This window comes from Heterodontus francisci, chromosome 42 (assembly GCF_036365525.1).
Source record: "Heterodontus francisci isolate sHetFra1 chromosome 42, sHetFra1.hap1, whole genome shotgun sequence".
Classification (NCBI taxonomy): domain Eukaryota; kingdom Metazoa; phylum Chordata; class Chondrichthyes; order Heterodontiformes; family Heterodontidae; genus Heterodontus; species Heterodontus francisci.
The window spans coordinates 29,861,768-29,879,827 of record NC_090412.1 but is presented as its reverse complement, the minus strand read 5'-3'; the positions used below and the strand labels follow the sequence as shown (position 1 = coordinate 29,879,827).

The 18,060-nt window shown below is 43.8% G+C and overlaps 1 protein-coding gene across 11 annotated transcripts in view; it reads left to right on the top strand.

Annotated features, from left to right (window-relative positions):
* fam149b1 (family with sequence similarity 149 member B1) overlaps positions 1–18,060 on the top strand; it is a 204,200-nt gene that overhangs the window by 32,089 nt on the left and 154,051 nt on the right. For all 11 annotated transcript variants that reach the window (XR_010970903.1, XM_068020280.1, XM_068020279.1 and 8 more), the window contains exons 7-8: positions 4,765–4,955; positions 13,828–13,955. Coding sequence is in view for 10 of the 11 variants with exons in the window: in XM_068020280.1 (XP_067876381.1) it covers positions 4,765–4,955; positions 13,828–13,955 (319 nt within the window). In the remaining variant the exon portion in view is untranslated. The remainder of the gene's footprint in view (positions 1–4,764; positions 4,956–13,827; positions 13,956–18,060) is intronic.

Here is an 18,060-nt window from a genome sequence, read left to right as displayed (position 1 = left end):
CCCCTCTAATCCTTCCTATGTGTTGGCATCCTTCCATCTACAAAAGATGATGGACATGCAGCAAACAGTCTATTTAGGTGGGGTGTCTTCTCATGGTGCACCTTTGCTGATGGCTGTGAAGGCCAATCCTTGAGAAACAGGTTCTGCTACAAGTGCTGCACGTGAAGCTGCCAAGTGACGCTGTGACCCACTTGAAATCTATGCCTTTCTGCTAACGGAAATAAATCTCTCCTCTCCACTCTAGCTAGCCCCCTCATAACTTTATATGCCCCAATTAAATTGCCCTTCAGCCTCCTCTGTTCCAAAGAACATAACCCGAACCTATACAATCTTTCCTAGTGGTTAAAATTCTCCATCCCTGGCAAAATCCTCATAAGTCTCCTCTATACCCTCTCTAGTGCGATCACATCCTTCTTGTAATGTGGTGACCAGAACTGCAGTGCTCTGGCTGTGACCCAACTAGTGTTTTATTCAGTTCTTGCATAACCTCCCTGCTCTTCTATTCTATGCCTCAACTACTAAAGGAAAGTATCCCATATGCCTTCTTAACCACCTTATCTACCTGTCCTGTTATCTTCAGGAATCTGTGGACATGCACTCCGAGGTCCCTCTGTTCCTCTACATTGTCACTGTCCTACCATTTATTGTTTACTCCTTTGCCTTATTTGCCCTCTCCAAATGCATTACCTCACACTTCTCAGCATTGAATTCCATTTACCACTTTTCTATCCTCTTGACCAGTCCACTGAAATCTTCCTGCAGTCATTCTTCCTCACCATCAACCACATGTCTAATTTTGTATCGTCTGCATACTTAATCATTCTCCCTACATTTAAGGCTAGCTCATTGATTATATACCACGAAAAGCAAGGAACTAGTACTGAGCCCTGCAGAATACCACTGGAAACAGCCTTCCAATTACAAAACAACCGTCGGCCATTACCCTTTGCTTTTGCGACTGGGCCACTTTTGGACCAACTTGCCACTTACCCTCAGATCCCATGGGCTGTTACTTTACGAACTCATGGACTTCTTTGTCACCAAGATTGAGATCATCCGATCAGCTGCCTCTTCCCTCTCTTAACCCACCAGACCAAATCTGCTCTTAAGTCTTCCACTTGCCTGAACCCTGAATATGTATCTTTCTGTAGTTTCTCCTCTCTCCCCTTGTGCCCTCTCTGAGCTCATCTTGTCCATGCAACGTACATCCTGCTCCCTCGACCCTATTCCCATTAAACTGCTGACCATCCAACTTGCCTTTCTGGCTCCCATGTTAACTCTTATTGCTTACAATTCTCTCTCCTCCGGTACTGCCCTCTCTCCTTAAATCTGCCATCATCACCCCTCTTGTCAAAAAACAACCCTCGACTCCTCCACCTGCGCAAACTACAGCCCTATCTCCAACTTCCCTTTCCTCTCTAAAGTCTTTGAACATGTTATCATCTCCCAAATCCATGCCCGTCTTTCCCAGAAGTCCATGTTTGAATCTCTTCAATCAGATTCTTACCCCTCCCTCAGTACTGAAATGGCTTATATCAAATTCACAACCTTGTGACTGTGATAAATGTAAACTATCACTTCTCAACTTGCCTGCAACCTGTGACACGCTTGACCACACCATTCTCCTCCAGTGCCTGTCCATCGTTGTCTAGCTGGGTGGGACTGCACTCGCCTGGTTCCATCTTATCTCTCCGGTGGTGGCCAGAGAATCCCTGCAGTGGCTCCTCTTCCTGCTCCCGCACTGATACTTCGGGTGCCCCCCCTAGGTTCTATCCTTGCCCCTCCTATTTCTCATCTACATGCTGTCCTTTGGTGACATCATTGGGAACTATGTGTCAGATTCCACATGTAAGCTGATGACACCCAGCTCTACCTCATCACTATCTCTCTCAACCCGTACACTGTCTGTAAATTCTCTCACTGCTTGTCCGATATCCAGTACCAAATGAGCCGAAATTTCCTCCAACTAAATGGCAACATTTTCTATTTTTATTTTAGATTTCCAGGATCTGCAGTATTTTGCTTCCTGACCTGCTGAGCATTTCCAGCATTAGCTGTTTTTACTGTAAATTGCTTCATTCCCTGTCACAAACTCCATTCCCTCGCTATTGACGCCATTCCTCTCCCTAGCAAACCTGAGGCTGAACCACACTGTTCGCAACCTTGATATCGTTTTTGACGCCGAAATGAGTTTCTGACCACACATCCATGTCATCACCAAGACCATCTAATTCCATCTCTGCAATATTGCCCAACTCTGCCCCTGCCTCAGCTTATCTATAGTTGAAACCTTCATCTATTTCTTTCTTAACTCTAGACTTAACTATTCCAATACTCTCCTGGTCAGTCTCACATCTTCCACCCTTCATAAACCTGAGGTCATCCAAAACTCTACTGCCCATATCCTAACTTGCCCTTAGTCCCATTCACCCAACACCCCAGTGCTCATTGACCTACCTTGGCTCCTGGTCTGACAGCGCCTCAATTTCTCTAATCCTTGTTTTCAAATCCCTCGACGACCTCAATATCCCTATCTTTGTAATCTCCTTCAGCCCTACAACCCTCCGAGATATCTCTGCTCCTCTAATTTTTACCTCTTCAGCATCCCTGATTTTAATCACTGCACCTTTGGCAGCTGTGCCTTCAGCTGCCAAGCCCTAAGCTCTGGAGTTCTCTCCCTAATCCTGTCTGCCTTTCTTTCCTCCTTAAGATGCTCCTTAAAACCTATCTTTTTGACCAAGCTTTTGGCCATCTACCCTAATAACTAATTAGGTGGCTCGGTGAAAAATTTTGTTTGAAGCTCCTGTGAAGGGCGCTGGGACGTTTGATGTTAAAAGCGCTTTATAAATACGGGTTGTTGTTGCTGTTGACTTCTTTCTACATGTTTCTGACTAGGGTGTTCTAATTCTCTCTTTGTGAGTCACTGTTGATGCATTTTTACAAATATTATAGGATCAGCAATGGCATAACACAAACCATCATTTCTAGAAGCTCCAGTTACAAACTATATAAAGCGTATAAATGTAGTATCTGTGTCCAGTCCAGGGGGAATGTGACGTTTACATTACTCATGCAGCATTTGTTGGTTAAAAAGCTATTCTCCTAATTTTTACTTTATGGCTGTCCTTTTTTCAAATTCATTCATGGGATGTAGGTGTCATGGACAAGGCTAACATGTAATGTCTATCCCAAATTGCCCTGGAGAAGGTGGTGTGGTGGGCTGCCTCCTTGAACCACTACAGTCCATGTGGTGAAGGTGCTCCCCCAGTGCTATTAGGTGGGGAGTTCCAGGATTTTGACCCCCTGGGCATTGAAGGAATGGCAATATATATCCAAGTTGGAAGGGGGTGCGACTTGGAGGGTAAATTGGAGGTGATGGCGTCATCATTCACCTGCTGCCCTTGTTCTTCTAGGTGGTGGAGGTTTGAAAGATGCTGCTGGAGAGTCCTTGGCGAATTGCTATAGTGCATCTTGTAGATGATACACACTGCAGCCACGATGTTCCAGTGGTGTTGGGAGTGAATGTTTAAGCCAGTGGATGGGGTACCAATCCTAGTTCTATCCTAGTGTCAAGCTTACACAGTTTTGTTTGAGCTGCATCCATTCAGGCAAATGGGCAGTGTTCCTGGAAAGGCTTTGGGGAATCAGGAAGTGTGCCGCTTGCCTTTTGCCCCAACCTCTAGTCGGCTCGAGTAGCTATGGCATTTTTGTGCCTGGTCCAGTCAGTTTCTGGTCAATGGTCACTCCCATAATGTTGAAGGTGAGGGAATCGGCAATGACATTGCCCCTGAATGTCAAGAGGTGGTGGTTATGTTTCTCTTCTTGGAAATGGTCATTGCCTGTCACCTATGTGGCCGTGAGCTTTACTTGCCACTTACCAGCCAAAGCCTGGATGTTGTCTAGGTCTTGCTGCCTACAGGCACAGACTGCTTCATTATTGGAGGAGTTGCAAATAAAACAAAACACTGCAATCCCACTTCTGATATATGGTGAAGAGAAGGTGATGAAGTAGCTGGAGATGTTTGGGCCTATGACACTACTCTGAGGAACTTGCACTACGATGTCCTAGGGATGAAATGATTGGCTTCCAACTACTACAACCATCTTTCTTTGTGCCAGTTATGACTCCAGCCACCTTTGTGAAAACTATTGCTGATGAACGGTACTTCAACTAAGTGTGTCGTCTTTTTTTGTGAGCCTAGCCAATGAATGTTGGTAGGCTGTTCATCTGTAATAGGCATTGCAAGTGAGTCTGATCTATTTTCATCCGATATCCACACATGCACTTTCTAGCAGAGGTGATTGGCTAAGAATCAGAAGGGGTAATCCTATATGATTCCTGAACCACTCCCACCTCTTCCGCCTCCTCCACCCCCCACCACTCCCAACCCCACCTGCCTCTAACCCAGACACTAAAGCGAATTGTGGTACCCTGCTGAGATCAGCTAACTTAGCCCAGAATAGAAATCGAACCCAGGATTCTCTGGTGTAGCCTGTAGCTTTGCCCACTGCAACACTGTGTTTATAAGGGAGGGTGTTGGGCTAAATGGTCTATACAAACACTAAAGTGTTATTCTCTATGATCCGTGGTCATGCAATATTCATGGCAGATATTGCCAACTGGTCTATTGTGGAGCCTAATTTGCTATTGTTTCAGACTCCTGGTGTTCTCTGGATGTAACTGTAGAAATCAGTGCAAGTGAATGTGTTTTCCTCTGCATGTTAATTTGCTATGCTTAAGGTTTGTGCCATGTGTCCACACAGGGAAGATGACTCCTGTGAGAAGAAGGTGGGTCTTGTCTTGCAATATGAAAGCAGGCTGGGGTTGCCTCCAGTCTCTCCAAGGCAATGCAGGAGGAATACAATCGTGGCAGAACTCTTTGATGAGGTGTGGCTGGAAGTCCTGGGGTGTATGGAGGAGCTGATCCATAAGCACTGGGAAGGGCATGTTTCAGGTACAAAGGCAACTGAACTAGAGGTAGAACATTATGAAAATTGTTCCCGTAGTGATGAAACACATTATCAGTTTCAGAGCCTGTAACTCTAAGCTGTGACATATCAGCTGCTATGTGAAGACTTGTGTTAAATGCTAAATCTGGAATTTACTTCTGTCTAAATCACTTTATAAAAATTGTATACAGCTCTCAATGAACTCGTCAGTCAACATGCTGCTGAGTGAGCCTTAAGCTTCATCAATCAGATGGCTCCAGATTCACACTCTACTGTCTGCTAAGTTGGCTGATCTGGACTGGTGCAGCAGGTGGATTCTGTGGGTGGCCATGGTACCTCTGGGCTTGGGAGGGGAATAAATCACTAAGTGTTCCTGCTTCTGATTGTAATCCAGTATCTTTGTTGGAAAGTATGGCTGTGTGTGTTGCTGTGATACCCTTATGAATGAATAACATGTCAGCACTGGCAGACATGAAATGTGGCCCTTGGATGGTGATCATTGCTGATGGAACCATAACTCAACAAGAGTTGTGAGAGAAGAGGAATACTTTAAAATAAGATGGCATTTGATTTTTCATGGATCTATTGCACCAGTAATTATCAGACTGCCAACTTGATATTCATGGAGTAGGCCAGAGCAACTGAACACCTTGAAAATTTTCAGCTGATTAAAGACAGCCAGCATGGATTTGTAAAGGGTAGATAATGCCTGACGAATCCGATTGAATTTTTTGAAGAGGTGACTAAATTAGTGGACAGAGGAATATCTATGGATGTTATTTATATGGACTTCCAGACAACATTTGATGAAGCCCCTCAGAAGAGACTGTTAATCAAAGTTGCAGCTCATAGAATTGAAGGCAAATTATTGACCCGCTTAGGAAATTAACTGAGCGGCAGAGAATAGAGATAGTGGACAGATACTCTAATCACAGCCCGTCGTGTCTGTGATGGTTCTCCGGAAGAGCAATTTACCTTGTGCCACTCATCCACCTTCTCCCTGTAGCTTTGCACGTTCTTCCTTTTCAGATAGCAATCCAATTCCCTCTTGAATGCCTTGATTGAAAGAATGTGACTAGTGGCAGCCTGCAAGGATCTATTGTGAGGACTCCAGGGTTAAGGTACAAGGAGTGATTAAACAAACTATGGTGTTTTCCCTGGAATTTAGAAGGTTAAGGGGTGATTTGATTAAAAGCTTTCAAGATATTAAGGGGAACAGGAAGAGTGGATTGGGAGAAACTATTTCTGCTCATTGGGGAGTCTAAGACTAGGGGGCATAGTCAAAAAATTAGACCCTGGCCTTGCAGGATTGAAATAAGGAAACACTTCAATACACAAAGGGTGGTAGAGTTTGGAACTTTCTTCCACAAATAGTGATTGATGCTAGATCTATTGTTAATTTTAATACTAAGATTGATAGATTTTTATTAGCCAAAGGTGTTAAGGGATATGGGGACAAGGTGGTTAAGTGGAGTTAGGTGGCAGATTAGCCATGATCTAATTAAATAGTAAAATCAACTCGAGGTGTTAAATGGCCTACTCCTGTTCCTACGTTCCTATGCTCTGTTACTGATTTACCCTGTAATCACCTTTTCCAATCTACCTGTCCTGGGTCCCTTCTTAAATCACTGAAATTAGCTCCTCCCAAGTTGAGCATTTTTACCTTCGATAGTTCCTGGTCTCCTTCCATAATTGCTTTAAACCAAATTCTGTTGTGGACGTGAGATTAGAAGGAAGAGATCAAAAAGATATAAAGACATTTAGGGTAGAAAGGGAGAGATTATTGATAAACTAATAAAGCTTAAGATAAACCCCTGGTTAGGATGGATTGCATCCTCACATATTAATGGATGTTAGGGAAGAGACTAGTGGGGTACCACAGGGATCAGTGGTAGGACCCCAGCTATTCACAATATATATTAATGATATAGATGAGGGAATTAAATGTAATATATCCAATTTTGCAGACTACACAAAGCTGGGTGGGAGTGGGAGCTGCGAGGAGGATGTAGAGAAGCTTCAGTGTAATTTGGACAGGTTGAGTGAGTGGGCAAATGCATGGCAGATGCAGTATAATGTGGATAAATGTGAGGTTATCCATTTTGCTGGCAAAAACAGAAAGGCAGATCATTATCTGAATGGCGATACGTTGGGAAAGGGGGAGGTGCAGCGAGATCTGGGTGTCCTTGTGCATGCAGGTGCAGCAGGCAGTTAAGAAGGCAAATGGAGTATTGTGTGCAGTTTTGGTCCCCTTATCTGAAGGAGTGCAGTGAAGTTTCACCAGACTGAATCCTGGGATGGCAGGACTGACGTATGCAGAGAGGTTGGGCTTGTATTCGCTAGAGTTTAGAAGAATGAGAGGGGATCTCATAGAAACCTACAAAATTCTAACAGGACTGGACAGACTAGAGGCAGGAAGGATGTTCCCAATGGCGGGGGAGTCCAGGACCAGGGGTCACAGTCTAAGGATAAGAGGTAAGCCATTTAGGACTGAGAGGAGAAATTTCTTCACCCAGAGTGGTGAACCTGTGGAATTCTACCACGGAAAGCAGTTGAAACCAAATCATTAAATATATTCAAGAAAGAGTTAGATATAGTTCTTGGGGCTAATGGGATCAAGGGATACAGGGAGAAAGCAGGAACAGGTTACTGAGTTTGGATAATCAGCCATGATCGTATTGAATGGCGGAGCAGGCTCGAACGACTGAATGGCCTACTCCTGCCCCTATTTTTCTATGTTTCTATAACATGTATAGTAAAATTCGTGAGAAAAGTAAATTGTGCCAGAGGATTGTCGGACAATTAATGTGGTTCCGAGATGCAGAGAGGATGTTCCTGATGGCTGGGGAGTCCAGAACCAGGGGTCATAGTCTCAGGATACAGGGTATGCCATTTAGAACTGAGAAGAGAAATTTCTTCGCTCGGATGGTGGTGAACCTGTGGAATTCTCTACCGCAGAGGACAGTGGAGGCCAAGTCATTGAGTATATTCAAGAAGGAGATAGATATATTTCTTAATGCCAAAGGGATCAAGGGATATGGGGAGAAAGCGGGAACAGGGTACTGAATTAGACGATGAGCCATGATCTTTTTTGAATTGCCTACTCCTGCTCCTGTTTTCTATGTTTCGATGAAATTCAGTTGCGTGTGCAGGCTCACTAACTCAATTGCAATACAGGGGCAACACTCATTGCTACAGTGGGAAAAAAATGGACCGCAATTTTACATTAAGTTTAATTTTTTAAGGGACTCTGATGTTGTGGATCCTTTTTTAGCATATCAGAGGTAACTAAAAAGCCACTTGCTCCTGAAGGATTTTGGCAGAATAAATCAGGAAAAATTGTTGCCAGTGACAGGACAGTTGGTAACCAGAGGTTGCAGATTTAAGTTATTTGGCAAAGAACCATAGGGGAGATGAGAATTTTCTTCATATGACAAGTTTTTATGATCTAGATTGCATTGTCTGAAAGGGTGGTGAAGGCAGATTCAGTGGAAACTTTCAAAAGGAAATTGAATAAATACTTGAAGAGGAAAAATTTGCCTGGCTGTAGGGAAGAGTGGGGCTAATTGGGTATCTCTTTCAATCTGCCAACCCAGGCATAGTGAGCCAAATGGCCTCCTCATGTGCTGTATCATTTTATGATTCCATATTTAAAAAGAGAGATAGAACAAGTCCAGGGAATTCTAGACCAGTTGGTTTAACGTCTGTGGTAGGAAAGTTAGTAGAATCCTTACTCAAAGATGTGATAGAAAAACATCTAGAAACCAGTTGAAAAGGGAAGATTGTGCTTTACCAACCTTATTAAATTCTTCAAAATAGTAACATTTAGGTTAAATGAGGGTAATATAGTAAACGTAATATATTTGGATTTTGTTAAGGTATCATACAATGGCCATTGAAGGAGGCCATTCGGCCCATTATGTCTTTGCCAGCTCTCTGCAAGAGCAACTCACCTAGTTCCATTCCCCCACCTTTTCTGCGCAGCTCTGCAAATGTTTTCTTGGCGCAGTGGTTAGCACCGCAGCCTCACAGCTCCAGCGACCCGGGTTCAGTTCTGGGTGCTGCCTGTGCGGAGTTTGCAAGTTCTCCCTGTGTCTGCGTGGGTTTCCGCCGGGTGCTTCGGTTTCCTCCCACAGCCAAAGACTTGCAGGTTGATAGGTAAATTGGCCATTGTAAATTTCCCCTAGTGTCGGTAGGAGAATGGTGGGGATGTGGTAGAGAATATGGGGTTAATGTAGGATTAGTATAAATGGGTGGTTGTTGGTTGGCACAGACTCGGTGGGCCAAAGGGCCTGTTTCAGTGCTGTATCTCTAAATAAATAAAAAAGTAAATAAGATAAATAATTATCCAATTCTTTTTTGAAGGCCTTGATTGAATCTGCCTCCACCACCCTCTCAGGCAGTGCATTCCAGATCCTAACCACTCACTGTGTAAATAGTTTTTGCTCATGTCGCCGCTGCTTGTTTTGCCAATCATCTTATCTCGGTGTCCTCTGATTCGGGATCCTTCCGTCAATGGGAACAGTTTCTCTCTATCTGTCCAAACCCCTCATGATTTCCGAAAGTGTGGTGCCCAGAACTGGACACAGTAGGCCAGTTGAGCGAACCTGTGTTTTATACAGGTTTATCATAACTTCCTTGCTTTTGTACTTTATGCCCCTGTTTATAAAGCCCAGGATCGCATAGGCTTTATTAAACGCTTTCTTAACCAAACCCTGCAACCTTCAATGATGTGTGCACATATACTCCCAGGTCCCTTTGCTCCTGCACCCCCTTTAAAATTGTACCTTTTAAATTTATATTGCGTCTCCTCATTCTTCCTACCGAAATGAATCACTTCACACTTTTCTGTATTAAATTTCATCTGCCACTTGTCTGCCCAGTTCTATGTTCCCTTGAAATTTATCACTATCCCCGTTACAATTCACAATACTTCCAAGTTTTGTATCATCCGCAGATTTTGTCTTGGGTGTACAGGACACAATTTCTAGGTCATTAATCTATATCAAGAAAAGCAGGGATCTTGTCACCGATCTCTCGGGAACCCCACTGTAAACCATCCTCCAGTCCGAAAAACAACTGTTCATCACTAGTCTCTTCTTCTTATCACTCAGCCATGCTGCTTCAGTCCCTTTTATTCCTTGGGCTCTAACTTTGCTGACAAGCCTGTTATGTGGCACTTTATCAAATGCCTTTTGGAAATCCATGTAACCTCATTGCCCTCATTAACCCTCTCTGTAACCTCATCAATAATCTCAAGCAAGTTAGTTAAACACAATTTTCCCTTAACAAATCAATGCTGGCTTTCCTTAATTAATCCACATTTGTCCAAATGACTATCAATTTTGTCCAGAATTATCATTTCTAAAAGCTTTCCCACCACCAAGTTAAACTGACTGGCCTGTAGTTGCTGGGCTCATCCTTAGGCCCTTTTCTGAACAGGAATGCAACATTTGCAATTCTCCAGTCCTCTGGCACCGGCCCTGTATCTAAGGAGTGGAAGATTATGGCCAGTGTCTCTGCAATTTCCACCCTCACTTCCCTCAGTATCCTTGGATGCATCTCATTCAATCCTGATGACTTATCAACTTTAAGGATGGCCATCCTATCTAATACCTCCTCTATCAAATTTTAGCCCATCTAGTGTCCGAACTACCACTTAGTAGACTCAACAAAATCAGAGCATATGGTATCAGGGGACAAGTTAGCAGCATGGATACCAAGCTGGTTATTAAACAGAAAAGTATAGGTGTTAAGGATAGTTACTCAGACTGAAACAAGGTGGGAAGTGGTATTCCACAAGGATCGGTTCTGGGATCACTGTTCTTCACCATTTACATGAATGATTTGGACTGAGGAATTGGAAATACAATTTCAAAATTTGCAGTCAACACCAAATTGCGGGGTATAGTTAATACAGAGGAAGACTGTGACAGATCACAGGAAGACATTAATAAACTTGCAGAATGGGCATAGAAATGGCAAATGAACTTCAATATAGTTAAGTATGAGGTGGTACATTTAGGCAGAAAGAATAAGGGTGCCATGCACTCCTTTGAAAATAAGAGTCTAAATGGGGTAGAGGAGCAGAGGGATCTGTGGATACAGATACAAAAATGAGTAAAAGTAGCAATGCAGGTTAGTAAGGCATAAAGAAAGGAAACTGGGGTTCATTTCTAGGGGATAGAATTTAAAAAACAGAAAAGTTATGCTTAACTTGCACAGAACCTTGGTACTTGGAATAATTCTGGTCCCCATATTGTTCAAGGGATATAACGGCACTGTCGAAGATGTAAAACAGATTCACTTGAATAATACCAGAACTGAGAGGTTACACCTATTTGGAAAGTTTGAACAGGCTAGAGCTCTTTTCTCATGTCTGGGGGTGACCGAATAGAGGTCTTTAAAATTATGAAAGGATTTGATAGGGTCAGCGTAGAGAAGATGTTTTCACTTGCGGGAAAGACCAGAAGTAGGGGCCATCAATATAAGAAAGTCACCAATAAATGCAATAGGGAATTTTGGAGAAACTTCTTTATCCAGGGAGTAGTTAGAATGTTGGACTTGCTACCACAAGAAGTTGAGTTGACCTGTATAGATGCATTTAAGGGAAAGCTAAATAAACGTATGAGGGAGAAAGGAATAGAAGAATGTGTTGATGGGATTAAATGAAGGGAGCAGGGAGGACGCTCATAGAGAGCATAAACACCAGAATAGATCTTTTGGGCTGAATGGCCTGTTTATGGACTTTGGAACTAATCCACATCCTGAGCACTTTTGAGGCTTAACCCCTTAGAGACCAAATGTGAATTTACAACAAAATTAAAATATAAAGTAACCCAAAATCCCCTTCTAGACTAAAAAGGCTAAAACTTGCTAAAACAATGGCTGAATTCTGGATTTCAAAGGATTGAGTTGGGATGGAGTAATTTCTTTTCAGTGAGAAACTGATTGACAAGCTTGCTAAAATTATAAAGCAGATTGATTTGGCATGTGAATTGGATAGTGGTTTGATGGGTAGAGGAACTGCTTGAGCTATTCGGAACACCCCAGACTCTCTCCCCAGGTCTGTGCTGAATTTGCACATCGTGACCAGCTGGGACATTAAAATTACTGTGAGCTCCCCTCCGCTGCCACCCTGCACTGGAACAAGTTCACACTGCTCATCTGCATCAAGTGAGTGCTGCTGACACTGTGCAGCTATCAGATAGGCTTCAAGAGGACATAGATAGGCTGGTGGACTGGGCGGACAGTTGCCAGATGAAATTTAATGCAGTAATACCTTTTGGTCGGAAGAACCAGGAGAGGCAATATAATCTAAAAGAGTACAATTCTAAAGCGGATGCAGGAACAGAGGGATTCGGGGTATATGTGGGTGTACCTACCTCACATGGACTGCAGCGGTTCAAGAAGGCAGCTCACCACCACCTTCTCAAGGGCAATTAGGATGGGCAATAAATGCTGGCCTAGCCAGCGATGCCACATCCCATGAATAAATTTTTTAAAAATACTTCAATCATGAAAGGAGGCAATGCAGACTGAGAATGTGATTAAAAGGTATATGGGATCCTCGGCTTCATAAATAGAGGAATAGATTACAAAAGCAATGAAGTTGTGATGAACCTTTATAAAACGTTGGTTCAGCCTTTGCTGGAGTATTGTGTCCAATTCTAGGCACCACACTTTAGGAAGGATGTGAAGACTTTAGAGAGGGTGCAGAAAAGGTTTACGAGAATGGTTCCAGAGATGAGAGACTTCAGTTATGTGGATATCTGGGGCTGTTCTCTGAGAAGAGAAGATTGAGAGGAGATTTGATAGAGATGTTCAAAATCATGAGGGATCTAGACAGTGTAGATAGGGAGAAACTGCTTCCATTGGTGGAAGGAGCGAGAACAAGAGGGCACCGATTTAATGTAATTGACAAATGAAGCAATAGCGACACGAGGAAAAACCTTTTTATGCAGTAAGTGGTTAGGATCTGGAATGGAATACAGTGCCTGAGAGTGTGGTGGAGACAGATTCAGTTGTGGTTTTCAAAGGGAATTGGATAAGCACCTGAAGAGAAAATAATTTGCAGGGCTATGGGGAAAAGGAGGGAGAATGAGACTAGCTAATTTGGTCTTACAGAGGGCTGGCATAGACACAATAGGTCAAATGTCCTCCTTTTGTGTTGTCACCATTCTATAATTCTTTGATTCATTGAGGGTGAGATCGAGCTCAGCTATAGTGTTCCATAGCCTCGCACACTTTGGTAAGTTCCAGTGGTGACTGGTGCCAGTGAAACTGTCTCTCAGCAAGTGGTGTTATTAGGATGTGAGGAGAGAAAGCCATTTTCTTTAAAAAAAAACCTTGCTATTGGGTGAGACAGCAGGTTGATTTCTCCTGTCTATAGCTTTAGTTTTGTACATTGAGTTTCCATTATTGGCTGGGGTGCAAGACCCTTGGATGGAGGGAAAAGATGAGGGACGGTTTCAAAGAATTATAGAATGGTGACAACACAGAAGGAGGACGTTTGGCCCATTGTGTCTATGTCAGCCCTTTGTAAGAGCAAATTAACTAGTCTCATGTCCCCCCACACCCCCCACTGGAGCTCGGCATCTCACCAGCCTGAGGAGCTTGGGAATCCATCAGCCCTCGGAGTCTCACTGGCCCACCATTTTCAGAGTGGGGCTTGCAGAGATTTGGAAGGAACAACAAAGAACAGTACAGCACAGCACAGGAACAGGCCATTCGGCCCTCCAAGCCTTGCTCTTAAAGGAAAACTCAATGGGATGGGGGAAACCCCAAGAATAGAAAGGGAACAATTGTCTTTCAGAGATTATCATGTTTAACCTTCATAGCTGAGACTGATCTTTATTCAATCTGTGTGTTCTGCAGATGAAGAGAAGAGTATTGCCTCAGACGAAAGTGCAGGAATGGAACCTATGAATTTATTCTTGCCTCTTAAAACACAGTTGTCACAAGTTCAAGTGCCAGCTTTCAGCTCATATTTCACAAAATCTCAGGTTAGTGTGGACGTACGAATGGAATGTAAATTAAAGCACTAGTTAGGCCACAGCTTGAGTACTGTGTACAGTCCAGATCACCACATTACATGAATGATGTGATCACACTTGTGAGGGTACAGACGAGATTCATGAGGTCGTTGCCAGGACTGGAGCACAGGAACATAGAAATAGGAGTCGGACATTGAGCCACCAACCCCTCTCTTCCCCCCCCCCCCCACCCCCGGCCGCCCCCACCCCGAGCCTGTTCCACAATTCAATGAGATCATAGCTGATCTGCAACCTAACTCCTTGGGCCTTTGCCCCAAATCCCTTAATATAATTGGTTTAAAATATCTATCAATCTTAGTTTCAAGTTTAACAATTGGTCTAGCATCAATTGCTGTTTGCGAAAAAGAGTTCCAAACTTCTGCGACCCTTTGTGTGTAAAAAAGTTTCCCAATTTCATTCCTGAAAGCTGAGACTCTAATTTTTAGCCTATGCCCTCAGTCCTCAACTCCCCAACCCCCCAGTGGAAATAATTGCTCTCTATCTACCCTATCTATTCCCCTTAATATCTTGAAAACTTAGATGAAAATACCCCTAAACCATCCAAATTCTAGGGAATACAATTGTAATTATTGTAATCTCTTCTCATAATTTAACCCTTGGAGTCCGGATTCTTCTGTCTTTTTTTCTTTCTTTTGGGCCTCCTTATCTCGAGAGACAATGGATATGCGCTGGAGGTGGTCAGTGGTTTGTGAAGCCTTGGAGTAATTTAACCCTTGGAGTCCGGGTATCATTCTGTTAAATCGACAATCCACTCCCTACAAGGCCAATATATTCTTCTTAAGGTGTGGCATCCAGAACTGCTGATCGTTCTCCAGGTGTGGTCCAACCAGGGCTTTGTATAGCTGAAACATGACTTCAATCTCTTTGTATTCTAGTCCTCTAGATATAAAGGCCAGCATTCCATTTGCCTTTTTTGATTAGTTTCTGTAATTGTTCAGCATGTTTTAATGATCTATATAAGTGGACGCCCAAGTCTGTTTGGACCTCCATGTTTCTAGCTTTTCAGCAATTAGAAAATATCCTGTTCTATCCTTGCTACATCCAAAGTGGATTTTCCCACTTTGAAATCCATTTGCCACAGTTTCTCACAAAGATACAAGAAATAGGAGCAGGAGTAAAGCAGCCCGTCGAGCCTGCTCCGCTATTCAGTGCGATCATGGCTGATCTTGGGCTTCAATTCCACATTCCCACCCACCCGTCATGTCCCTTGATTCTCTGAGAGACCAAAAATCTGACATTCTCAGCCTTCAACGATGGAGTATCCACAACCCTCTGGGGTAGAGAATTCCAAAGGGTCACAACCTTTTGAAGTAATTTCTCCTCATCTTAGTCCTTAATGATTGGCCCCTTGTCCTGAGACTGTGCCCCCATGTTTTAGATTCCCCGACCAGTGGAAACAATCTCTCAGCGTCTACCCTATCTAGTCCCTTCAGAATCTTGTATCTTTCAATGAGATCGTCGCTCATTCTTCTAAACTCTGCCTAGTTTACTCAGCCTCTCATCCTAGGACAACCCCCTTATCCCAGGGACCAATGTAGTAAACCTCCAATGCAAGTATATCCTTCCTTAAATATGGAGACCAAAACTACACACAGGACTCCAGATGTGTTCTCACCAAAGCCCTGTACAATTGTAGCAAGACTTTTTTATTCTTGTACTCCAATCCCCTTGCAATAAAGGGCAACATGCCAGTTGCCTTCCTAATTGCTTGCTGTACCTGTATGCTAACTTACTGTGTTCCTTGTAGCACACCCAAGTCTCTCTGAACATAGGCACTTACAAGTTTCACACCGTTTAAAAAATATTCTGCTTTTCTATTCTTACGACCAAGGTGAATAACTTCACATTTTGCCAAATTATACTCCATCTGCCATCTTGTTGCCCACTCACTTATCCTGCCGATATCTTTACAGCCTCTGTGTCCTCTCCACAGTTTACCTGTCCATTAGCAAACCTGGATACGTTGCCCATTCACTTAATCTAGCAATATCTCTTTGTAATATTATGCTTGCATCTACACTGCTGAAAATTCTGCCTATCGTTTTGTCATCACAGATTTGGATATGTGGCTTTCTCTCCTGTCATCCAAGTCGTTAATAAATACGGTGAATAGCTGAGGCCCCAACTCAGATTTTTGTGGGACACCACTAGTCGTATCCTGTCAATTAGAGTACCTGCTTAGTATGTGGGAGTTTGAGGACAGCAAGACTGTACTGAGCGAACACATCTGCAGGCATGTCTCCAACTGGAATCTCTCTGACTCAGAGTCATTGAGCTGGAGCGTGAATTGGAGACACACAGGCACATAAGGGAGGGGAAACAGTATGTGGACAGTTTGCTGTAGATTTCAGTGACATCTCAGAGAGGGGTTGGTGTGACCAAGAGTGCAAAGTAAGCGGAATCCAGGTGAGATAGAGAAGGAGCAATCACAGAAACTGATCCTAATCAAACTGTGAGGATGAGAATAAAGACTGTCAAAGGGAAACCAAAACATGGACCATGGCACCTTGGCACAGGAGGCTGTCCAAAGGAGGGAGGAGGAGGGGAGGGGAGTGTAATTTGGTAGTTGTGGATGATTCAATAATTAGGGGGACAGAAAGCATCCTTTGTAAGTAGGATCAAAAGCCCCACATGGTATGTTGCTGTGGTCCATTTTGAGACCAACAAGATAGGGAAGAGCAGGCAAGACATCAATATTTGAAGAGTACCAGGAATTCAGAGCTGAATTAAAAGAACAGGACCTCAAGGGTTATAATCTCTGGATTATTAACTGAGCCATATGCAAATTGGAATAGGAATAAGCCGATTAGGGAGTTGAACTTGTTCATTAGAGCAGAAGCACAGGATACGTTGTGTGACCCAAATAAGCATTCAGTAAATAAATGCAGAGAGTATAAGGAATCTCTTTGGCCTCCTTGTCTTGAGAGACAATGGGTATGTGCCTGGAGGTGGTCAGTGGTTTGTGAAGCAGCGCCTGGAGTGGCTATAAAGGCCAATTCTAGAGTGACAGATTCTTCCACAGGTGCTGCAGATAAAATTGGTTGTCGGGGCTGTTACACAGTTGGCTCTCTCCTTGCGCCTCTGTCTTTTTTCCTGCCAACTGCTAAGTCTCTTCGACTCGCCACGCTTCAGCCTCACCTTTATGGTTGCCCGCCAGCTCTGGCGATCGCTGGCAACTGACTCCCACGACTTGTGATCAATGTCACAGGACTTCATGTCGTGTTTGCAGACGTCTTTAAAGCGGAGACAAGGACGGCCGGTGGGTCTGATACCAGTGACGAGCTCGCTGTACAATGTGTCCTTGGGGATCCTGCCATCTTCCATGCAGCTCACATGGCCCAGCCATCTCAGGCACCGCTGGCTTAGTAGGGTGTATATGCTGGGGATGTTGGCCGCCTCGATGATTTCTGTGTTGGAGATACGGTCCTGCCACCTGATGCCAAGGATTCTCCGGAGGCAGCGAAGATGGAATGAATTGAGACGTCGCTCTTGGCTGACATACTTGTCCAGGCCTCGCTGCCATAGAGCAAGGTACTGAGGACACAGGCTTGATACACTTGGACATTTGTGTTCCGTGTCAGTGCGTCATTTTCCCACACTCTCTTGGCAGTCTGGACATAGCAGAGCAAGCCTTTCCGATGCGCTTGTTGAATTCTGCATCGAGAGGCAGGTTACTGGTGATAGTTGAGCCTAGGTAGGTGAACTCTTGAACCACTTCCAGAGTGTGGTCGCCGATATTTATGGATGGGGCATTTCTGACTTCCTGACCCATAATGTTCATTTTCTTGAGGCTGATGGTTAGGCCAAATTCGGTGCAGGCAGCCGCAATCCTGTCGATGAGTCTCTGCAGACACTCTTCAGTGTGAGATGTTAATGCAGCATCGTCAGCAAAGCGGACTTCCTTGATGAGGACTTTCTGTACTTTGGTCTTCACTCTCAGATGGGCAAGGTTGAACAACCTGCCATCTAATCTTGTGTGGAGGAAAATTCCTTCTTCTGAAGACTTGAACGCATGTGAGAGCAGCGGGGAGAAGGAGATCCCAAACAGTGTAGG